Source organism: Punctularia strigosozonata, assembly GCF_000264995.1.
Source record: "Punctularia strigosozonata HHB-11173 SS5 unplaced genomic scaffold PUNSTscaffold_12, whole genome shotgun sequence".
Classification (NCBI taxonomy): domain Eukaryota; kingdom Fungi; phylum Basidiomycota; class Agaricomycetes; order Corticiales; family Punctulariaceae; genus Punctularia; species Punctularia strigosozonata.
The window spans coordinates 76,338-98,893 of record NW_006767444.1 but is presented as its reverse complement, the minus strand read 5'-3'; the positions used below and the strand labels follow the sequence as shown (position 1 = coordinate 98,893).

The window sequence follows — 22,556 nt, the reverse complement described above, 5'->3', positions numbered from 1 at the left end:
CCTTCGCACAAATCAAGGAAGGCATCGGGAAACATGGAGGCACGTACGGAGGCAGGGAAGAGGAGTGCTGTTGGTTCCTCTTGATCTAGATCAGCCAGTACATAGGCCCCCGAGTGTGAAGATCAAAAGCGAGGACTGCAAAGGACGCTATCGGGAACTGAGCGTGGGCGTGGGTTCATGGTGACGGAACAACTTCAGATCCAGCATTGCAGGTTTACATTTATGCGTACAAGCGAGTGCGAACTAGGTGATAACGATAGCAGGAATAAGAAAGTCAGGTATTCTTCAGTGACGAGGCATGGTGCGGGTGTTGTAGATGGATGAGATTTTGGCAGCAGCGTCCATTACGGTGATGATTGCGGGGTTTATCCGAAGTTTCATGATCCTTTCGCTAGGTCTAGACTCTCCAGCGCCGCGTGCGTACGCATCTCTAGTGCATTCTACGAGGGAGGTCCATCAGAGAGCGTGGAGCGGGTCAAGCGGGACCGACGCACCTGCATGCTGTACTTGCCCTTCCGCGCTGCGGCACTCGCCTCGAGCGGCTTTCCGGACAAGACGAGCTCGAGGTGCCGCCGCGCGCCGTCCCTATCTCCCTTGCACGCCAACAGCCTCCCGAGCTCGTAATCTGCCGTGCAAACACAGTCCATCAGCAAACCGTCTGTCATCCGCCTGACGAGGGCGCCACTCACGCGCGTGGTACACGAGATGGTGATCGTACACGATCTTGCCTCCGTGCTTCAACACCTCGTTCAACGCCGCCTCCGCGCGCCTCGCCATCTCACCCTCCTCCTTTTCGCCCACCGTCTCCTCCCCTTCCTCTGGCTCCGCGTCCGGATCCGGCCACGCTACGTATCGGCAGCACACGCCCTCCAAGAAGCGCGCGAGGCAGAGGTCGTCCCACAGACTGTCCTTCCCTTCACGCTCCTCGTACTCCGCCCGCCGCTTCTCGTCCGTAGCGTACGGAAGGACGCCCGCGAGCGCGGCGTCGAGCGTGGGTATGACTCGCGCGCGGAGCACGGACGCAGGCGCGTGCGCAGGGGTGAGGAAGAGGTAGCCGAACTCGAGCGCGGGGAGGAGCAGCCGCCCGAGCTGCTGCGAGAACTTGCGCGCCTTCCGGGCCACGAATTTCTGGCAACGACGACCGACGTCAGTCGATGACGATGGAGGAGCGGAAGGGGGCGCACCTCGAGCGGAATCGATTTGCCGGCCAGCCGCTGGCGCAGCTTGGGCACCTTGTCCATCAGCTTGGCGGCCTCTTCCCGGTTATCGTCCCCGCCGAGCTGCAGGAGGCAGACGGCGGCGCCGTAGGTGTAGCACGCCTTGCTCCACTGCAGGACGTGAGACGTCGGTCAGGGATGGAACAGAGTGAGCATGACGAAGGGAGAGGTGGACTGACGGTGCCCTCCTGCTCGAGCGTACGCCAGCACGCGAGGCTCTCGCGCACGTCCCACAGGCTGAGGTGCGCCACGGCCATCTCCCAGTAGGAGATTAGGTGCAGGTTGCGCATCTGGTTTTGAGCGTCCATCGCCTGCTTGTAGTACCTATGTCCGGATTCGCGTCAGCCTCGGCAATGACGTTTGAGCTATGGAAAAGGAGGCACCGAAGAGCTTTGGCGGGCTGCGCTTTACGGAGGGCGAGCCTGCCGGCGCCGAAGAGGAAGAAGACGCCGTGCGGGAATCGGCGGAGATGGTAGGCGAGGATCTTGGACGCCATCGGCGTCGATACGCCGAGGTAGGTGAAGCTGCAAGGCGCGTCAGCGTGTGCGCGCAACGAGGAGCGGAGGGGCTGACCTGGAAAGAACGAGGTGAAATATGAGGAGTGTCATATCGCAGATTGGTCTGCGCACGCCTTCTTCAGCTGTTCAACAGCGAGGTCAGTTCGTTGACAAAGGCAAGGGGCGGACAAGGGATTGAGGGGGTACCTTGGCCAATCGCGGGCTCGTCGCTGTCTGCACTCCATCCGCCCGCCTTTTCTAATAGGCGCAACCCTTCGAGCCGATTGCCGCTGTAGCCGAAGAGCTCGACGAGGGATTGCAGCCGATTGGGCATCATCGAGAGGATGAGGTTCATTGCGCCTAAACCTGGATTTTTCGATGCCTCTTCAATATATGTGTATCGCGAGGAGAGCATGGTAGGTCACTCACCGAGGTAGACGCCGGAGCGAAAGTGCGCATCTATGCCGGCGTCGAAGCCGGCAGGATCCGCGGCGTCCGCGGCGTCGATGAACTTGCCAAGCGTACGGTAGATCGACACGCAGGTCCGCATTTTCAGCCTAAGCACGCCGTCGACACCCTACCCGCATCAGCTTCAGCTCGAGGTGGAGGAGGGGGCATTGGAAAGGGGTACGCACGCCTCCTTGATGAACGCGAGCCAGTCGCCCGAGTAGACGATGCCGAGGAGCGCCTTCTCAAACGTCGACTCCGCGAAGACGAGCTCGGCATGGCGCTCGACGGGCGTCATGGCTTTGACGGACGAGCCGACGACGTAGCCTGCGAGTCGACCCGCGAACGAGGTCGGGCGCTTACGGTGCGCTTGTGCGACGGCGTTGCCGGTGCGGACGTGGCCCAGCGCACGCTCGATGTCCTATGCGACCTTCGTCAGTCCTCCACCATACACAACAACAACGATGACAACAGGCACGCCAGGGACGAAGATGGAGGGCAGGGAACGCCGCATACCTCGTCCTCGTAACTCATGAGCGCCTTGACGCACTGTATGAGCCCGTACCCAGTGGCGTAGTATAGCCGCTCCTTGCGCGGGTCGCGGGAGTTACAGTGCGCCTCCGCCTCGACCATGTGCGACTGCAAGAAGATCTCGAGCGCGTACTGGATCCCGGGAATGTCGGCCAGCGCGCGGGCAGGAGAGTATGGGCCCGGCGCGGCTGGCGGTGCGACAGGTATTGAGTCGGCAGTGCTCATGTTGTCGGGCGCGTCCATGGGTGGGCGAGATGGACGACGATGGTCCTGAGGAGGAAGAGGAGCGAGCAGTGGAGATGGCCGGCTAATAATCACAGGCCGACGTGATGATGCGGGGAACTGTAGGCTAAGCTGTATATTAAAGCTATCTATGCTAGCAGTTACTCAGTCATTGAGAAAGTATAGGTAGCTTAGGTAGGTGTAAAGGAGTTAGCGTCATAAACGTTATCGTCGCTTAATATAGGTTTTCTGATGGAAGCTGCTTCCTTCGGGTAGGAAGTTGCTCGTCGTCGTAGACGGTGCCGAACTTGTCGCTCTCACAACCACTCAGTCTTGTCCGCTATAGCCCGGTCGTCCTAGGATAATCTGCGCGTCCGACGACACGGTCGTTGTGAATCACACAGCTCGTTATCTTTCGGACTTGGCCTCTCGCGACTTCATGTTCGCGCAGAAATCGGATTAACCTAAACCGTCCCGCTCGTTCGCTCGGAAGGTGCTACACCTTGATACACTCGGGAGCTCCTGCAGCGAGCTCATATCAGAGTGAATACGTAGACTACAACGTGAGTGTCTTCACCTATCCATGCATTCTCTCTATCACTCCTCGAATGCATCAACCGAACGGGCAATCCTTTGTTGTACCAACCTGAAAGTCCCGTATAATCGCATCTAACACGCAGCCTACAGAACGTAGATCAGCTCCTCAAGATGCAGGCATCCACATCGACCCCTTCCGCCCCGCGTCTACCCGCCGCTACCGCTCCCTCGCACATTCCGCTCCTTACACCCACCCCGCGCCGCTCCTCCACCCAAACAAGTCGCGTGCCCTCGTCCCTCTCGCTCCCCCAACTCGTGCTCGTCCCTCCATCACGCCTACCTTCCTCCTCCCTCACCGTCTCAACACCGCGTCGGCCTAGCCCGGGTCCTTCGCCCAACGCCAACAACTCAGGATCTGGCCTATCCTCCTTCCGCTCGCTGCGCAACCTCCTCCCCTTCGGATCCTCGTCCTCCTCCAAGTCGCCCTCGCGCTCTCCCACCGCGCCCCGCCGGACGGCCTCTACATCATCCGCCCTCGTCGCCCCCTCCTCCAGCTCCCTCGCCTCTCGTAGCCTCGGCTCCATCCGTCGCTCCCTCACGGGCGACCGCGGCACTCGCACATCGCCTCGCTCCTCACCCGCCCTCTCAGGCCAGGCACTCCGCTCGGACTCAGACCCCGTGCTCTCTATAGCACCGGAGCCCTCTCCCTCCGCATCCTCTGGCAGCCACAGTCCTAGCGCAAGTGCGCCCCTGGATCAGGTTCAGGAACAGGAAGGCCACGACGAACCCTTCCTTCCTCACCTCCCATCCACAAGCTCATACGGCGAGTTTGGCGAACGGACCGTCCGACCACTCGGTACGCATCTCAACCCCCATCTATTCCATACGTCCCCACTAAATTGTTCCTCGTATTCCCTAGACCCCGACCCCGATCCGACCCTGCAAAGTCAAGGGGCTACGGACCTCTCGACGATCCTCGAAGCCGACACCTCCGTTGCCTCTGCGCTCTCGGGCCTCTCCAAACACCTGCCTCCTCTCTCCGACGACGACTCTCCGTCCTCGTCCCCTGCCTCGCCCGCACCCTTCTCCTCGCACGCGCTCCGTGGCACGTCGAGCAACCTCCGCCCGTCACCGTCACCTCTCCTTGACATCCGCGTCCACCTCCAAGGGGAAGAGAAAGAAGAAAGCGCCGAAACAGCTGTAAGAGCCAGGCTAGAAGCCGAAATGCCGGGACACGACGAAGATGGGGATGAAGCGGACGACTCGGCGCTGGACCTCTCCACGACCCACCTCGACGCTGAAGTCCGCGGCGCGCTCCTCACTACCGCGCCATGGACGACGTTAACGCCGGAAATCCGCTCTTCCGCCTCGCCTTCACCATCGCCCCCTCCTTCTTCCTACCGCTTCCCGCCTCCTTCCCCGGGCGAGCAATACGAAGAATACGGCGAGACTCTTGGCCTCGGCGACGCGCTCACCGCACGACGCGGGCCTGCACAACACCCAGACGAGTCCCTCGATCTCAACCTCTCCGCGCTCGATCCGGATCTCGCTGCCCTCCTCTCCCCGCACCGCTTCGCCCCCCGCCGGACTGGACCACATCCAGCTGTACTCGCCGCCGCGAACGCAATACCCCCGCCCGCAACTACACCTTCTCCTCCTCCGCGTCCTTCGCTTGAACGCACCTCCTCCAGCCCATCCGCAGTTCCCCGGTACGGCGGCGGCAAGCTCTCGCCCTCGCCCTCCCCGCGCAGCCCGGCATTCACCCGCGGCAGCCCAGGCCCGAGCTCCAACTCGAGCTCGCCTCTCACCGCGTCCTTCCTTCCCGATCACGAGCACGACTCTGAGGACGACACCGCGCGCCGCGCCTCCGTCGACGGTCTGCCCCGGCGCAAGCTCTATGCAGCGCTGTCCTCCGGCCGGCCGGCCGGCATAGCAGGCAACACCAGCCGCCGCGCGAGCGAGGAGCATGCTCGGCCGTCCCGCTACGCCACCCCCGCGCGCCCCGCCTCACGCCCCGCCCTCTCGCACCTCCAAATGACGCCCGCATCCGAAGAAAGCCACCAGCCCCCGCCCTCTTCCCGCCCTCCGTCCTCCGCCGCGCGCCTTCTTCACCGGCGCCCGCCGAGCACGGACCAACTCCCCACCCGCGCGTCAGCCACCCCGAGCCGGCAGGATGTGCTAGACCGCCTCGGCCGACGCCGCGGCGCCAGCGTGAGCACGAGCAGCCCCTCCTCCGCCCCAGCGCCGTCCCCGCTCACGCGCCCGGGCTCGTCCGCGGGCCGCGTGCGCCCCGCGCTCGACCTTCTCGGCCCGCGCACCCTGCGTGCCTTCGCGTCCGCGGGGCTCATGGATCCCGCCTCCGACTCGTCCTCCCCGCGCAGCGTCAGCCAGCAGGGCCACTACGCCGCGCGCGGCGCGCCCTCGCGCCTCGCGCACTCCGAGCGTCCGTGGAGCCGCGCGGGCGCGTGGACACCCGACCGGGACGGCCACGGGCGGCGCCCGTCGATGGAGACGAGCAGCCCGACGGTCTACTCGGGCGCGACGCCGCGCTCGGCGCCGTCCACGACGTACACCTCGGTCTCCGCCGCGTCCACGCACGCGCGCGAGCTCGCGGATAAGCACCAGGCGGAGATGGGCACGCTGCTCGCCGCGCTGGCCGACGCGCAGGCGAGCGGACGCGCGCTCCGGGAGGAGAACGACGCGCTGCGAAGGCGCGTGGAGGAGCTCGAGGACGCGCTCGGCGAGGCGCGCGCCGAGCTACGCGTGCAACGGCACCACCAACACCGTCAACAACAGCAACAGCAACCCCGCCACGCAGCGCCGCCTCCGCTCGACTTTGGAGCCATGGGCCGTAGTCGAGTGTTCGAGCGCCCCTCCACGGCGTCCGGATCGGTGTCCGGGGCGGGGTCGCGTCCGCCGTCATCGCAGGCGAGGTCGCACTCTCGCGTACAGAACCTCTCCAGTTCGTCCGCCTACGGCAGCCACGGCTCGCTTGATCCGCCCGCACGCTTCCCTGAAGAAGACACAGCGCGGCAGGGCAGGGCACAGCATCAGCGTCGCAGCAGCACAGCCTCGTCGGTCTTCCCGCTCCCGCCGAGCAACATGAGCCTGCTCATGAGCGAAGACAACACGGCCGTCGCGCCGCTCGACCGGTCCGTCGCGTCCTTCGCGCCCTCCGCACCGCCGTCGCCAACGCTCGTGTACGCGGCAAGGCACAGCTCGGGCCCGCTCGCCGGCCGGAGGCGGGGTGGCCACGCGCCGAAGCAGGCGTCGGTCGCGTCGATGGAAAGCATCTCGCCCTCGACGGCGAACTACTCGGTCCTGACGGGCTCCCCTGGCAGCCTGAACCTTCAACCGGAACACGACCGCCACCTGCTCGATCTGGACATGCTCAGCCTCGACATCGGCAGCGGGGCGGAAGACAGTGGGCGCGAGGGCTCTGGCCTTGGGGTGTGAACCCTTTGATCCCCTCTCCATGGCGATCAACATTCCTCCGGACTTCTCTTTCTTCGTATCGCTTTGTTCTCGCGCATGTGTCTGTACTATGGGTTCGCTTTCATTGTGGAAATTAAGTAGGACAGTGGATCTGGATTTCGGGGACCACGTAGTCTCATTTGTAGCATACATTACAGCTATTATTTTTGGGCATATACAGAGCTAATTCTGTCGTTTTATCGCGCGTGTGGATGATCGCGGCCTCTTCAATCTTCGAAGAATGATCTTTTGATTCGCTGAAGCAAGAGCAACTGAGATGAATAAGCAACGAAAGGAATCCACTCACGCGATCCGAGCAGGTGGAGCTTGGAGCATGGTTGAGATCGTCTGGTTCCGAAGAAAGCCGGGGATGCCAAACATCCCCGCCAGCTGAAGTTTCGGTCAGTCTACGAGCCAATTCAGGAGCAGACGGTGCTTGAGGGGACTCTGGGACCAGAAACAAGCCCCACGGATCAGAGTCAGACAAGCATGACAACGAACGATCACGAGCGTAAGATGCAGAAGCGGGCTCCTCCTGGGTTGGCGAGGGCGGTGTCGGTAGAGGGGCTGGCGTTACTGGCGCCCGGCGAGAGAGAGGGCTGCGGCGAGCTTTTGTAGAAGGTGTTGAGGTGTGAGGAGCAGGCGGATCATATCTCGGTTTCGTTGCGGCCGACGGAGTGACCGGAGATCGCGCAGGGTTCGAACGACGCCCCGCGAGCGCAGCTGCGGTAGCTTGATCCTTCAATATTGGTGATCTGGGAGATCGGGATACAACCCGAGCGTAAGGAGAGCGGCGCTGGAGATGAAGCGATGAGTCCCTGAGACGCGCCAACCGATGCGGAGAAAGGGCAGTCAAGCAGGCTGGTGCTGGTGGCGGGTCCTGTGCAGGCAATTCGGGGTGGCCGGTCATGTGTTCCACAGCGTGAAGACCAGAAGCGATAACTTTCAGGGAAACGAGTGAAGCCAATATTTGTTGTTGTGTGTCCTTCATCGCCTCGAAACTGCCATGGAGCTGTGCCTGTTCGTCTTTGATAGCTTGCAGAGCTCCGGCCTGGAGAAATTGCTGTTCACGGATAGCGTGGAGCTCGTTCCCATGAACCGCATGTGAGTCCTTGATAAGGTGTATTTCCTGGACAAGGGCGGCAGTGTGGTCCTGAAGGATATGAGCGTTCTGGGAGTGAGCGGCAAGCTGCGTTATGACCGCGGTGAAGTCACGAGACTGGGACTGCAAGCCCTCGAGGAGAACGTTGGGGATCTACTCCATGCGTCAGACGGGTTCACTGCGCCGAACAATAAGTGTGAGCGCACAGCAGTAACGATATCCAGCGACCGCTCGAATGCAGCAAACTTGGTATCCAAAGCTGATAAGCGAGAATCCGTCGTGCTGAGCAGCATGGTGGCTTCGTTGAGTTTTGAAGCTTGAGCGGGTTCGCCTAAGCATAAACGGAGCTCCTTCTGGCATCTGGAGGCTGTAAGCGGAATACGAGTGAATAAACATTTTCAAAAGCATATATGCGTCTGAAAATCGCTCGAAATCATTATTCGTTCTGAAATTCACCTATCCTAACAAATTCATCAACTAGAGCTTCGCGATCTTGTTTGAAGAGCGCCTGTGTCGTTGAAGTACCCGCCTTCACATCGTCAACGCCCTGGAGAAGCAGGTCGGCACGATGAGAGAATCTTTCCAACTGAGCTTGCGTATCGTGCAGAAGCATGCGAGCAGATATGTTACTCTTATCGACAGGTGCTGGAGGAGGAGCCGTAGGGAGATCATGACCAGGTGTATCCCGAGAAGCAGACATGTCATGCTGGAGGAGTCTCCACAAAGGGTGAGCAGAGCCATGCGCCTGTGCCGTATTCGGGTCGGATAAACGAGGGATTGTACCACTGGGCATTTTCTTGAGTAAAACGAACTATTCGCCTGGGGCAGTGGTCATGCAGTTCCAACCTCTTGAAGCAGTTGCACAGGCGGCGCAAACTTAAAGCGTGTTCAAACCCATGCCGCGTGATCGTGAGAACTCTGAATCTCGTGTCTCGAGAGGGTTTCCGTTCTACTGTCGTTTTTCGACCGTAATTTCGTTTCCCCACCTGCGAACCTATTCGCCCATTTGTCCCCTGTCCCCTTCCATTTTTCTTGCCCAATGACTGACCGTGGGAGACTCGTGCTCTGACCGTGGGAGTATTCAAACTGATCGAGGATCACTTGGCGAACTTCCCACGGGCCCGCACTTGGAGGTTGTCTCCAGGGGGTCTGTTACGGTCGAAAAACTACAGTACCTTCCCGTAATTCCTGGTAGACCACTGAAAGTGATCTGCTCACAGCACTATCCAAGTTCGGGCTTGCTACTGTGCACTGTTTGTTCCGCTATGAAGTAAGACACAATTTGATTAACCGTAAACATACGCTAGGCTACGATAATCAAGACGACCCAAGTGAGTGATTGAAGGACGTTCGTGTATTAGTGGGCAAATTATATGGTAAATCATCAATGAATTAGCACGAAAGTCATCTGTGGAAAGGAGGGACGTGTATGTTTGAGAGAATAGACATGGTGAAGCTATGGTAATGTGAATTGCCTCAAATTGTCGAGGCAACGAAAGATGTCTTGTGATGTCATATCCAAAGCTATAATCGACGGCCATGAAGCAGAGCGGGCATGCCTATGTTCATCAGCTGCGCATCCATGAATGCAATTAACATACACACCTCGGCCTCGTCAACGGGGCCTCGGTTTCGGCGTGGGAGGAGGTGCTGACGGAGGATCCTTGGGCCCGTACGTTACAGACTCCATACAACCCTTGTCGCTGTTCTGTTGTATCGAGCACTGAGATAGCCTGCGGAGGAGAAGAATTTCTGAGAGAAGAATACTAGGCATATAGCATCCGACCGACTGAGATAGTGGTCAATGGATGAACTTGATCTGTGGATCTCGTTCCGATGATAAGAGGGTAGGATAGTATGGAAGGTCATCGACGGCCTTCTCTGCTCATATACGCAACAGTTGTCTACTGCCATGTTGTGCATTCGCAGAGATACTCGGGTTGGCATCGATGCGTCGTCAAGGACACGATAAGGCGTGACCCTTTCGAAGTGCTCGGTGTGGTCTCTGTCGCCGAACGACATGAGAGGGTCACAGTAAACCACCACCCTCGGTGCGGATCACCCTGGTGGCTCTGTAGTTTCCGCAGGGATGCGCCACTAGGGACCCATGCGTCTCCCATAGGCTGTATCCGTCCATGCGGGTTTGTGATCGCGGCGTGCCATATCTGAATCTTCTTGCAATGGGGTTCAAACCATCGGTAGTACTCCATAGCAATCAAATAGAGAATGTGCCTGACGTCGCACGCCATGTACAGGGCAGGAAGATCGCGACTACGTCCCTGCCACACGTTGCTCATCAACACATTTGAACAGAAGATCGCGTGGTAATCACTTACAAATCGTGGCGGTCAATTGAGACGGTTTCTGAACGTAATCAGGACAGTTTCCTTCTTTGCACCACTCGCGGAGAGCACGCGGACATGGAACATTTACTCGGATATCGACGCTGAGAATGATGTACTACCTGAATATATTTTACAATGAGGGAAAGCACTGATCGTTGGTTGAATCCTGTCCTCAAGATGCTGTATATCGACTCTACGATGTCGCTCCGACCACAAATCGGGACTTCTGTCGTATGCGGGCCCCGGTCCGATAGAATACAAATCTGCAGAGGGAAGCCAACATCAAAACGTGGAGAAGATAGCATGAGGGGCAGACGACCCACGGAAGAGGCGCCATGAGCGTGGTAAGACCAGCGAGAAGTGCAGTCGCTCCCACTGTTCCAAGCGTGTCATACATCTATTGTCGGCGCATATAGCCTCAGGATCACATGTTTTGGGGACAAGAGGCATGGCAGTGCTTACCTGTACTGCGAACAAAGGGAAGACAGCTGCGAAGGCGGATCTCAGGAACGAGTTTCCCGCAAGCGCCGACGCTGCGTATGGTCTGTATGTTGCAACCAAAAATGTAAAGGAGCATGTGAAGATGTAGTAGATCCCTGGACGCTGCATCAGCACGAGCGTCATGGAATAGTTGAAAATGAACACATGCCGATGCCAAATGGTACGCTGGCTATAATAGGCACAATCCAGTGCACAGATTTGTAAGTCGTAAACGCCAGCCAGAACAAGGCTGTAATCGAGGGATGTGATCAGAATCTATGCGTATTCTATTAACCGCAGCTCACATATAGGAGTTATCACAGCGCCAGCCATGCCCATAATCAACCGCTCCTCAGGCGGTGCGGCGCCGCCGTACTTCGTAACGGCTCGCCGCTTTGCCCATCGGTTCCAGTACGGTTGCGACGCCAGGGCCATGAACATCCCCAGGCCAATGCCTAAGAAACTCAATCCAGTTTCCTGCGGGCTAAAGCCGTGATTCTGTTCGAATATGATCGGGAATGCTTGGAACGCTAGGTACAATACGCCGAGAATCAGCGCGCACCTGTGTGATGTTATGTCAGCGCATGAACCCGCACAGTCAACGCGCCGGACATGAGAACCCGTCCCGGTTCTCCACACCAAAAAAAAAAAAAACGACTGACCACAGATCTATCAGCAGCGCCATCCGCTCAAACAGTATGAGCTCGAACGGTTTGTAGCAGCTGACAAGAATCATGTGGAACAGGCTGGCACCCTCTGCCCGTTTTCGTTCAGTTGCGGAATAGTAACGTTGATCACCGGTAGTTTTCCTCATTCTGGAGCACGCCGGCGCGACATGTCAGAAGATCGCAGTAGATACGCAGGGGCTCGGAATCTCACTTGCGCGCTTTGTGGACTTCTAGGACCGGAACATAGGTCTCGGGGATAAGCTGTGCAGGGGTCGACATTTGATTATGAGTTCATTGGGAGGCGACACGTACCAAATATAGTCCGAGGATTTCAATAAAGATCCAGATCAGCATTGTTCGATATGTCCATCGCCACGTCGTATTCTGCGAAACCGTTACTTTAGCCTATGAGTGATATGATGGAATAGAGGTAATACCTGGTTAATGAATCTGTGGAGTGCCAATGCAATGATGAGTGACATTCCCAGTTGCAGATAATGCGGGTCCAAGCAATTATGCTAACCCCGATATTAACGGCCCAAGGACTGCGGAATGGATGAGCGTTGAGATTGAGGACAGATTGACAACACACCTGGTCCTATGAATGGTGTCATGGTGTACACCGCCATAGGTGTCGCAACATGAGCATCATCGAAGAGATCGGCAACACTCCCCCCAGCTACGCTCAAGAACGCTGATCCACAGAAACCAGTGATGAACCTGAACACCAGAAACACCGCTGCGAGCAAGGGTACTTTCAACGAAGGAAAGCAGGTAATTGGGTCAGAGGTACCCACCTGCGCTATCGGTGAACGCCACGGGGAAGGTGAAGGCAAAGAAGAGGATATAAGACACTTGATAGATGATGTTTCGACCGTACATCTCGCTTAGAGGTCCTACGAGCAAGGGTCCCATCCCGAGTCCTTCGACAAACAAGCTGATCCCCAGAATGGCGACCTCATGCGAAACGCCAAACTGCTTCTCCATCCCCGCCTCCGCGAAAGAGTGTATGGAGGAGGCGCAAGTGGTGCATAGAGATGCGGACCCGATGACGAGGATCGCAAGCCACTTGTGGAAGGAGCTGTAACGTTTCTTCGGGTCTTCAGACGCATCGAGGTGGACAAGATACGGGTCTTCCGACCCCCCGCTTTCCCCAGTTACGTCGCCCTTCTGTACCGCGCCCTCGCTCTCCTTCGCGGCTCCCCGTTCCGCATCGACCTCCGTCGCGTCGTCGGAGTTGGCCGCCCTCGCATCAGCGTTGATGCACGCTTGTTTCTCAGACATCTCTGTTCGTGAGGTCGTCGCATTGGCATTGGTTGCCATCGTCAAGTGCGTGAAGCTGGAGGATGAAGTCGGGGTCGAGGACCGACATGAGAAGTTATATGGTCCCAATATACGCACGAAATGGGACCATGGGGAAGCGGGTAGTTGGGTTTAACCGGCAGGATTACTCACTGCTCGAACACAGCCACCTTTGAAAAATGGTTTGCCCAAGTGGGGTACCGCCGCACACACCAAAGCCTCCCGCTTACTTTTACTGCTCATGCTCAGTACCGCATTCATACACACTGTGCCATTGGATGTCCTGCTGATAGGACACGAGAAGCTCCCTCCTGACTAAGAGAACGAATGAGTTGATCTACCAATGATAATCCCTTGTCACGGGCGATCGAGGATGTTATTAAGCATTAGTACTAAGCACAGACATCTCGAATTCATATCTATTATGCATCATCACGAGCACGAGTACTGTTTTCGGGATTGAGGTTAGCTCTTTGGCGGGGGCTTACTTTCCAATGGGGATGTCTCGTCTTCGTATGGACGCGGACCCACGTAAGTAGTACGCGGGTTCATTCCGGGTTTCTTCGCACGCATCCTCAACTTGTAGCCTGCGTAGTCCTTGAAATCCGGCATCTCGGTCTTGATTGGGTCTTTGCACGTCAAAACCCACCTCTGCCCCACTTTCGCATCGTGAATTCAGACCAGGACGTCGAGTCCAGGTTTCATGAAAGCCCATGTTTCACAAATTTACGGAAGGGAACTCAACCGGCGGGTTCGAAAAGCGATACAATACAGCATCAATGAACAGTCCAGGATACTACGGTGTCTGAAGTGTCCTGTATCTATATTGCTCGCTAGTGTCCTCCGGCACAGAGCCGCGCGAAGAACGGTTATCGGTGGCCCTCAGAGGCCGAGGCTGGAGAGGGTCAGGCCAAGAGCAAGGCTCTCTAACGAACCGGCGACGTCAATGAGCCTGTCGATTCGATCAGTTCCGGTTTCGTGAAACAATCAAGGTGAGACATACAAGTTAGCGACGAAGGTGAGGATACCGGGAAGGAGCATCTCAAGGCCATTAAGCAAATCATCCATGGATGTATCCATGCCGCCCAGAAGCGAGCCGAGGTCGGGGATGGAGGCAGCGTCCCCTAAGAGGTTGTTCAGGGGCGGGGTGATGTCCTGTGGAACATGGTGAGAGGAGTTTCGCGGAAACGGTATTGATGATATACCTCGATGATCGACGCGACCAGGGTGGCGACGTCGTCCACGCTCTGGCGCTTCTCAAGGGTTTCCAATGAGCGCTTGGTGGAGAGACCCTGGAGCGACGAGGCAGCCGCGTGGATGTCCGCAACTATTCCGTCGACTAGAGGGGCTATCGAGTCGCTGGTAGCGTTGCCACTGGCAACCGTCGAGGCTTTTCGAGATAGAGGTATGATCAGTAGAGGTCAAATACATTAAAGCATTTTACTTACTTATCTGACTGAGGATGGGGAGAATCTCCGACTTCAAGTTGGTGAGAATCGGGATTATATCGGCCGGAGAGGCAGCCCTCTGCGCCGGGACCGCAAGAGCGAAGACACCGAATGTCAGGAGGACGAAGAAAAATGAGACAACGCGAGAGAATTGCATGTTGTTGGATGGATGAGGTTCGTTGGCGTTGGCGCTCTTGACTTCGGTCCGCCGGGCTGGTAGACGTCCTGCAACAGTACGCTGGGAAAAACGGCTCCACCACCCCTTCGTTTTATAGCTCAACAGTGAGCGCTCTACGTCAGACCTCCAACCTTCGAAGCAAGAACGATTGCTACGAAATGGTGTTCGCTCGTACCCTCCCTGTCTCAGATGCGTGGAAAACCAGACCGAATTGTGAGCGGATGTCCTGCGAGAAACACACGTGCGCTCCTCCATTCTTTGGCGACACAGAACGCGGCCAATCGGGGAATGAACGAGGGGCGCCGCCGTATGGATGACTCAGACGCGTGGGGAAGAAGGTCGCGCTTTGGTCGCCTCGTATGCGCCATCGGAAGCGCCATCCACCGATGCGGAGTGGGTTGTCCGTTCGTCGTAAAGGTGACGTTCCTAGGTCGTCGGTGCTCGAGACTCCCCCACCACGACAACGGATTTCCTGATAGGGAAGGGACGCGTAGAGCCGACGCGCCTATATCGTTATCGCTAGACTCGACTTAACTTTGACTACCGCCCCGCGCTCGGCGCACGGATTCGTGACCTGTCCAAAGAGACGACAGGCGAACAGATGCGAAGCGGTACCTGGGTAGCTGCAGATTCGGCCGGTGGCTACGCCTCCGAATCTCGTCAGCACACCCGCTCGACGCGGGTTTCGATACTGCCTCGGAACTCGCCAGCGCCAGGCTCCCGACACCCGAACCTCCGTCGGAGCTCCCCGGACACGGAAGAATCACAGCTGCCCCAGGCTCGTTGAAGCACCGCCCAAGGAAGCTTTTGCAACCGAAAGATGTCGTCAGAACTACGTTCGAGCAGCCACAAGATGCTCTGGCCAAAGTTCTGTCTGGTACAGCCGCGTGCATCTATACGTTAACGCTCTACAACGTCCATTGATGCCTCTGCGCAGGAACTAAAGCCAATCTTAGCAAAGAAGCGACGGGTTACTGAGCTATCTTACAAGAAGGATCTACCACCTGTCCCACCGCGAGAGCGTTTCCACAAAGAATAGATCAAATGGTCCGTGGCGAGTGCGAGAGAGTCCAAGAGCGAACCAGAACGCGAAAGACAGCGAGCGAGATCGTGCCTCTCGCCTCCCGAGTCCCGACGCCCGAACGAGCAGCACTGCCACGTGGCCCATTTGGGCGTGTGAATGCCCTTTTCAGGCAATAGCCCTGTCGTGCGTCGCCGCCCGATTCCTGTATGTTCCACATGCTCTCTCGCCGCCTGAAAACCCTCATAATATTTTATATGTCTGTAGGGTACCCTGCCCTGAATATTCCATGCGATTCTACGATTTCACATGACCCCGATCGGTCCCGAAACGCTCTGGGAATTACTAGAGCAGCGCAGGAGCTTCCCAGAGAGGTGTAGATCTTGTAATAAGTAATACAAATAAGGGACAGCAGACGTCACTGCGTCAGAGCGAGCGGCGGCGGCGAGCTTTCGATGAGATCTTGCATTTTAGGGGAAGCGATGTCATCCTCAATTTTCATCTCCCTCTTTGATTCTTCCTCGATCGTCTCGGACTTACATAGTTAGCTTCGGCTATAGAAGATAAATTTGATAGCTATGAAATAGGGCTATAGACCATCATCCGAGCATCTTATTTTTCCCAAGCCGTTTGAGAGCACATTTGAGATCCTATGTGTGAAACGCGTAAATACCGAGATATCGCCACAGCAAAGCTTCAAAATCGCAATCCCCTTAGCCAAGCCTGTATCAAATACGCACCTACTAGAAACAAGGGCTACGAATCGACGCCCCTCTTCGCCATCCCGATCTTTCGACCGGTTGCCCTTTCCCACGCATCCACCCCTTGACACAACATCGGCTTCGCAAGGTCATTATTCGGTCTACAGACTACGTACATCGTCTAGATTACATACAGGGGTTCTTTTGACTCACCCGATTGCTTTCTAACCCGAAGTCCGGCCCGACAAATCGGGGAATCAACATCACTACACCACACTACCAAATCCGGAACAAGTTCAAACGTCCGATGCACAGTCTTTTGCTCATATGCTCCGTGTTCTTACGACTCAAAACTTGGAAAAACAAACCCTTGTTTTTGTACTGGCTACGTCATAAGCTATCGAATACACAACGACGACGTGCCTTCTCACTGCGGGCGAACATGACTCGTGACAAGTTTAAAAATTTTGCTCGCCGGTGGGGCGTAGGTGAACCGAACGCAATCCGTAGGCCAAGGCGGGCTCGTTCCCAGTTACCGTCGTGCGTGCCCTCACTCGCAACTTCTAGCCATAGGATAGTGCTTGAAACCCGCATGCCGATCTTGAGCGGGCCTTTGCACGTCAGAACCCACCTCTGACCCATTTTCGCATTTTGGCCTCGGACCAGTGAGTTAAATGCGGGTTCATGAAACGCATGTTCCACAAAATCATGGACGTGTTCTTGACCGACGGTTTTGAAAAGTGATACGATACAGTATTATTCAATAGTCCACGGTACTACAGTGTCTGAACTGTCCTGTGTCTACATCGCTCGCTAGTTTCCACAAATGTTCAGGCACATTGGAGACGGTCGCACGGAACGGGTATTGGTATCACTCAGAGGCCGAGCGAAGCGAGGGTCAGGCCGAGAGCAAGACTCTCGAGCAAACCAGCGACGTCAACGAGCCTATAACTGCAATCAGTCTTTATTCTTTGAAGACGCAAGGTGAGACGCACAGATTAGCGACAAGGTTAAGAACACCGGCCAGGAGGGTCTCGAGGCCAGTAAGCACCTGATCCAAGGAAGTGTCCACGCCGGCCAGGAGCGAGCCGAGGTCGGGAATGGAGGCAGCGTCACCCAAGAGGTTGTCCAAGGCCGCGGTGAGGTCCTATGGATCATGATTAGAGGAGGTTTGTATAAGTGGTATCAATGGTATACCTCGATGATCGATGCGACCAGGGTGGCGACATCGTCATCGCTCTGGCGCTTCTCAATGGTCTCCAATGAGCGCTTGGCAGAGAGACCCTGAAGCGACGAGGCGGCCGCAGAGAGGTCCGTTACGAGTTCGCCAACCAAAGGAGCGATTGAGTCACTGGTTGCGTTGCCGCTGGCGACGGTCGAGTCTTTTCGAGAGAGGCGTAATCAGTGAGGTTCAGATACGTTAAAGAGCCTTACTCACTGATCTGACCGAGGATGGGAAGAATCTCCGTCTGCAAGTCGGTAAGAATCGGGATGATATCGGCCGGAGAGGCAGCCCTCTTCGCCGGGACCGCGAGGGCGAAAACGCCGAACGTCAGGACGACGACGAAGAAAGACACGACGCGGGAGAACTGCATGTTATTCGATGGATGAGGTGTGTATGGGGTTTGATGCTATGGATTTTGGTACGCTGGTTGACGTCCTGGAACAGTGCGTTGGTCAAAACGGCTGCATCCCCCTCTCGTTTTATATCCCGATGGTGAATGCACTACGTCAGACATCGAACTGCGAAGCACGAACGATTACTGCGAAGTGATGTCAGAAGACGACGGTGTTCGCTCGTACCTCCTAGTCTCAGAGACGTAAGATCCAGATCCAAAACGCGAACCGAGTTTTTGGAGGTTCCGGAGGAAGAACACTCGCGTCGCTCCACCCTTCTTCGTGGTTTGGGAAATTCTAAGGCCAAACAAAAACGCGGCCAGCCGGGAATGAATGAGGAGGGGTGCCGCGGGGCGCAGGTACGTACTCCAAGTGACACGCTCCCTCGGGTCAGGTGGATTAGAAGGTTGCGCTGCAGTGCCTCGTACGTGCCATCGGAGGCGCCAACCACCGGGGCAGTTCGCACGAGAGTGGCGCTTGTTTGCGACGGATCGTACCGAAACATATCGTTCGGGAATCCAAATATCCAGTTACAACGAGAACGACGGCCGTGCGCACGCGAGTTCGAGACCTGTGCGAGCATTCAATTCCAGGCCTCAGGCATCCACGCTAAGTCCGACGGGTCACTGAACACACACTCCAGACATGATGGCGTACGCCCGGATAAACAGTTCATCGCACATGGGGAAGGCGAGGTTTCGCAGCACTCGCGGACAAAGCCGTGTTGTTCCGGTTGCAGTACATTATTTGCATTTGCATTTTTGCATCTGTGGAGCTGAACGGGAAGCATCAGAAAGTCGTCAGAAATGAAAGTGGGCATCACCAGGGAAAGCGCATGAGGAGGGCGGAAGGTCCAGGATACGCTTCCTCCAGCGCCGCCGGTCCGTATTTGGAACGAGAATCACAGCTGTCCCTGGCTCGCGGAAGCTCTGCCCAAAGAAGCGGCTTTTGCGTCCGGAACATGTCGTCAGAACTACGTTTGGCGGGGCAAATTCGCGCTTAGTCGTGCTTCAGACTACGATTTGGCTCAGCCTCCAAGGCGACTGAAGTTATTCGAAGTCGGTTGAGCTCCACAACGCGGGGAAATACTAGGGCGCACAAAAAATTAGCGAGATGATATAGAGCGTACGAACGTTCGAGAACAAGATCATGTTTGATATTAATGCTTGACCGTATTTTGCAGTCATGCGCGAAGTCTCGCATTAGCAATCGCTCGCATCTTGTTCGTGAAGAGTCTGAAACAAATGAGTTCGCACAGTTGTCAGGGCGATCTGTGGTCAGCTCGCGGATGACGTCAGTCCTTTGACAACGCCTGGCCACTGCCACGTGGACCCGAAGGCACGAGCTCTCACCACAGCACCGAACTACCTTCAAGCTCCAAGGGACCTTGCGAACGCAAAACCAGCCCCGTAGACAGGTTTCCGCGAGGAGGAAAGAATCCGGTGGATTTATAGCAGTACGTGTGAACAGCATACACAAGTGGTGATGCACAAAGGCTGGCAAACCTTCGTCCGAAAATGCCGGCGGAACGCCCAGACAAACACGCGGCGAAATAATACAATTGGGTGGTGTGGAGGTATGCTGTTACCCCATGCCCCAAACCTATCGGAGGTTTTTCTTTAGCAAGCTCGCTCCACGGTCGTGCGTCGTGCGATGCTCGGACAACCACGTACCTCCACACCCACGCACTCGAAGCTCACGGTGGACCCCTTGCGCGGGCCGTCGGAGCAGAGGGCCTCGTTGTTGAAGGTCGGACATGGTGCGGAGGACCCCTCAAAGAGTTGGTCATCGAGGAATAGACCGTAGTGACCGTCACTGAGGACACGTCATGCGTGAGCGTGGGCAAGCAATGCGGGTTTATGGGTTCAATGGCGTACCCTCCACCGAACGAGATGAACTTTTGCTCGCAGAGCGCAACGTAGTCGTTCCGGCCAGACCATCTGTAAACCTGAACGTTCCCGCCTCGCACCCGCCAGAGGAATCTGAGGCGCACGACAATATCTACTCTCAGTGACAATGAGGGAGCAGGGATTCCACTCACGATTCGCCGCTGCCGTAGTACGCCCCAGGAGACACGCGAATGCCGTCTCCGATCCATGCGCCGAATAGCGCGTCGCCAGAGTCCTTAACGACAACCAGAGTGCCCTTCAAGTGGTTCTGACACCGTGCGTACAGCGTCTTGAGCGAGATACCGTGCTGGTCTAAACTATACAGAAGGTTCCACGTCCGTGGCAATCGTGCCAGCGCCGGCAGATGCGCCCGAATCTACGATACATCTTGCATTAGTCACCTAGTTCAAGACATGGATGGGAGGAAAGGATCCACCCACCTTGTCCGCAAGATCGACGGTAAGCACGGGCGTCGTCATCTCCTTCCTGCCCGCCAAATTGACGCTCGCGCGTTCCACCGTCTTACTGTCGTATTCGAATCCCTTCGGATTCAACGAGCGCGCGCCATCAAACCCGGGCGCACCCGATGACGGCACGAACGCATGCGCCGCAAAAGGCGTTCCGTGCTTCACGTTCACGTCCGTGTCCAGGGACTCGCCCACCACTCTTCCGATTGTCCCGAGCACTGGTAACGATCCGGCGTGCATTAGCTGATGGCCTTTGGGTGCAGGCGCGGGGATCGACTTTGATGTCGAAGGGATTGCGAGTGGGATCGTCTTGGATCCGGATGAGACGGCATTAGCGAACAGCGCGCTGACGGGCGTGCGCTCTTCTTGGGGGTAGGCGCGCGAGGTGAGCATGGAGGGCAGCCAGCGTGACGAGTATGAGCTTGACGGCGGCGTCGTCGCGGTCTGGCTGCGGAGAAGGCGAGGAGAGGGCGGGGTGTGCGGGTCGGACGTGGAAGGCCGGGTGGGGGGCGTGTCGATGGCGATCGGTGACGATCGGACGGGGGCGGGGGAGCTCAAGTTGTGTTCTCGGGAGGGGTGGTGGTGGTGGTGACGGTGCGTAGGCTGCGGCGTCGGCTCGCGCGACTGCCCCTGGAGCAGATCAAAGTCTACCAGCGGGCCTGGCCACGGTGCAGTCGTGGATGTGCTCTCGCCTACACGTGGGGCGGAAGAAGGCAGCTCGGCATTGGATTGGGATGGTATTTGAGCTGGAGGTTGAGGTTGGGAAGAGAGGAAGAGCGGGTCGTCCTCGTGCGCAAGCAGCTCGTCCAGCACGCTGTGCTTGTTCTTCTCGGCGGCGCTTTTCGCCTCTGAGGTGAAGTGCTCGAAGAATTCGAGCGTATGAGGCGTGAACGGAGGCTGAGTCGATGATAAGGCATCGTCGTTCGAGAGTCCATGCAGAGGATCCTCGGTTGCAGGGACAGACACGAAGGAGCCGAACTCGGAGTCGGCAGAGCTGGGCGTGCGAGAGTGGGGAATCGGCCGCGCGTACGGTCGTGTGTTCGTGAATATGGGCGCGACCCGGGGCGATGCCGGAGGCGTCGGAGGCGAAAAGAGCGATGCAAAGCGATCCTCGTTTTCGTCCTGATCCGGTATTTGGTTTTGAGGAAGAGGTATGAGTGATGGGATGGAGCTCAAGGGTGCTGACATCTATATCAGATGCAATGAGGGTGGTAGTGGGGATGAAATCAGAGAACGCTCACTGCTCAGTTCAAGCGTCGGCGCACGAAGGAGAAGCGGTACGGATACCGTGATACGAGGTTCAAGTGGGGGTAGGTAGCCTCTGTACTCAGCGTACACGTGCTCTGAAGCCGGTGTGTTAAACGTCTGAGGCTCATATTTGATAATCCGAGGCCCACCCTGTTCACGGCGTCGATCTCGAGGGTCTCACCAACCCACACACCAAGCATCGCCGGCATTAGGGGGCCTCAAAGTTGGCGATTATGGGACAGATTACGGAGTGGATTCGAAAGTCGATTATGGTCGCGGATTATGGTCGAATCGAGTGTAGCGGCTCCAGAGCCGCTACACTCGATTCGACCCATAATCCGATTCTGCTACGACTCTCGCTACATCGGAGTTTGGAATCCTTCCCACCGGGTCTGGGATGTCCACTCGCCTCTTCGTCCTGACCAACCCCGCCGCATCGTCGTTCTTCCGTCCTCTCTCCGGTTGTATCACCGTATAGTTCTGGCCCTGACCATCCACGTCGTATTGACGTTCTTCGTCCTCTTCATGGTTCTCATCGGCGTATAAGGAACTCCATGGATGGCAGGGAATCATTCAATGCGGGCCTGGCGGGACGGCACGTTTTCCTGTGGGTACAACACCACCTACGTCGTTCAACAATACGATTTGGAATGCACATGGTGCTGGAGGTGGTTGCAAGTAAATCAGCACGGTATGTGTGTAGCTCAGATGTTCCTCTCTCCCCCGGTAGTATCTTTACGCTCATTTGTCACGATCAAGATCGTATCACCGTCCTGCGTCGCTCCCGGACGTGCCTTCCGCATCAACATGCCTTTGGCCAAGCTTGACCTTGCGGTTTGCGGGCTGATGGCTCGTCATCGCGCTTCAGGGAATCTGGGCGCAATATCGCAGCCGTCCAGCGGAATCCCAATGTGAGCGGCTTAGTGACGGCACATAGAGGACGTTGGGGATGGTGTTCTTAGTACTGATATGTAACACTACCTTATGTCCATGTATTCCATGAGGTCGCGCCTCGTCGCCACTAAAGGCACCTGGTCATATAGTAACTCAGTACTGCTGTCATTGTTTCAGCCAGACAATATACAATTTTTCCTTCACCCGACAGGAATGTCAACGTCAGTATACCCAGAGGTGTCTGAATATCCTCGGGACTTAGGTGAGGTGC

At 56.9% G+C, this 22,556-nt stretch overlaps 7 protein-coding genes across 7 annotated transcripts; 1 reads left to right on the top strand and 6 right to left on the bottom strand.

Annotated features, from left to right (window-relative positions):
• Window positions 1–377: 377 nt before the first annotated feature.
• On the bottom strand, window positions 378–2,794 carry PUNSTDRAFT_74230 (uncharacterized protein; the record flags this gene model as incomplete). Its single annotated transcript, XM_007386789.1, has 11 exons — window positions 378–440; window positions 495–625; window positions 690–1,128; window positions 1,185–1,328; window positions 1,397–1,541; window positions 1,601–1,741; window positions 1,791–1,857; window positions 1,922–2,080; window positions 2,144–2,271; window positions 2,350–2,582; window positions 2,678–2,794. 11 exons carry the CDS (start codon window positions 2,792–2,794, stop codon window positions 378–380), a joined length of 1,767 nt encoding a protein of 588 aa, XP_007386851.1.
• Window positions 2,795–3,622: 828 nt separating this feature from the next.
• Window positions 3,623–7,089, top strand: PUNSTDRAFT_145627 (uncharacterized protein; the record flags this gene model as incomplete). Its single annotated transcript, XM_007386788.1, has 2 exons — window positions 3,623–4,307; window positions 4,371–7,089. 2 exons carry the CDS (start codon window positions 3,623–3,625, stop codon window positions 6,905–6,907), a joined length of 3,222 nt encoding a protein of 1,073 aa, XP_007386850.1. The 3' UTR covers window positions 6,908–7,089.
• A 1,192-nt stretch (window positions 7,090–8,281) lies between these two features.
• On the bottom strand, window positions 8,282–8,751 carry PUNSTDRAFT_27958 (uncharacterized protein; the record flags this gene model as incomplete). Its single annotated transcript, XM_007386787.1, has 2 exons — window positions 8,282–8,394; window positions 8,484–8,751. Coding segments are annotated over 2 exons (381 nt in total), but the record flags the coding sequence as incomplete, so codon positions are not given.
• A 1,710-nt stretch (window positions 8,752–10,461) lies between these two features.
• On the bottom strand, window positions 10,462–12,858 carry PUNSTDRAFT_54587 (MFS general substrate transporter). Its single transcript, XM_007386786.1, has 12 exons — window positions 12,318–12,858; window positions 12,113–12,259; window positions 12,044–12,065; window positions 11,958–11,970; window positions 11,833–11,904; window positions 11,732–11,781; window positions 11,515–11,667; window positions 11,158–11,414; window positions 11,022–11,102; window positions 10,835–10,968; window positions 10,696–10,769; window positions 10,462–10,635 (listed from the first exon to the last, which is right to left on the bottom strand). Exons 1-12 carry the CDS (start codon window positions 12,841–12,843, stop codon window positions 10,566–10,568), a joined length of 1,599 nt encoding a protein of 532 aa, XP_007386848.1. The 5' UTR covers window positions 12,844–12,858; the 3' UTR covers window positions 10,462–10,565.
• An 846-nt stretch (window positions 12,859–13,704) lies between these two features.
• On the bottom strand, window positions 13,705–14,427 carry PUNSTDRAFT_137154 (uncharacterized protein; the record flags this gene model as incomplete). The annotated part of the gene is made up of 4 exons (XM_007386785.1): window positions 13,705–13,774; window positions 13,826–13,977; window positions 14,028–14,212; window positions 14,271–14,427. The coding sequence occupies 4 exons, from the start codon at window positions 14,425–14,427 to the stop codon at window positions 13,705–13,707; spliced, it is 564 nt and encodes a 187-aa protein (XP_007386847.1).
• Window positions 14,428–17,045: 2,618 nt separating this feature from the next.
• PUNSTDRAFT_115632 (uncharacterized protein) lies at window positions 17,046–17,765 on the bottom strand (the record flags this gene model as incomplete). The annotated part of the gene is made up of 4 exons (XM_007386784.1): window positions 17,046–17,115; window positions 17,166–17,317; window positions 17,368–17,552; window positions 17,609–17,765. 4 exons carry the CDS (start codon window positions 17,763–17,765, stop codon window positions 17,046–17,048), a joined length of 564 nt encoding a protein of 187 aa, XP_007386846.1.
• A 1,464-nt stretch (window positions 17,766–19,229) lies between these two features.
• Window positions 19,230–20,644, bottom strand: PUNSTDRAFT_91210 (TLD-domain-containing protein). The gene is made up of 5 exons (XM_007386783.1): window positions 20,117–20,644; window positions 19,829–20,052; window positions 19,665–19,769; window positions 19,461–19,602; window positions 19,230–19,389 (listed from the first exon to the last, which is right to left on the bottom strand). The coding sequence occupies exons 1-5, from the start codon at window positions 20,534–20,536 to the stop codon at window positions 19,372–19,374; spliced, it is 909 nt and encodes a 302-aa protein (XP_007386845.1). The 5' UTR covers window positions 20,537–20,644; the 3' UTR covers window positions 19,230–19,371.
• Between the last annotated feature and the right edge of the window lie 1,912 nt (window positions 20,645–22,556).

What these genes read in the sequence shown, in the direction of transcription:
- PUNSTDRAFT_54587 (XM_007386786.1), bottom strand. Translation starts at nt 12,843, where the DNA reads ATGGCAACCAATGCCAATGCGACGACCTCACGAACAGAGATGTCTGAG. An exon ending in GGCGTTCACCGATAGCGCAG is followed by an intron (nt 12,260 to 12,317) that starts GTGGGTACCTCT and finishes CCTTGCTCGCAG; the next exon opens with CGGTGTTTCTGGTGTTCAGG. An exon ending in GAAGTCCACAAAGCGCGCAA is followed by an intron (nt 11,668 to 11,731) that starts GTGAGATTCCGA and finishes GGCGTGCTCCAG; the next exon opens with AATGAGGAAAACTACCGGTG.
- PUNSTDRAFT_91210 (XM_007386783.1), bottom strand. Translation starts at nt 20,536, where the DNA reads ATGCTCACCTCGCGCGCCTACCCCCAAGAAGAGCGCACGCCCGTCAGC. An exon ending in CCGTCGATCTTGCGGACAAG is followed by an intron (nt 20,053 to 20,116) that starts GTGGGTGGATCC and finishes GATGTATCGTAG; the next exon opens with ATTCGGGCGCATCTGCCGGC. An exon ending in TACTACGGCAGCGGCGAATC is followed by an intron (nt 19,770 to 19,828) that starts GTGAGTGGAATC and finishes CGTGCGCCTCAG; the next exon opens with ATTCCTCTGGCGGGTGCGAG.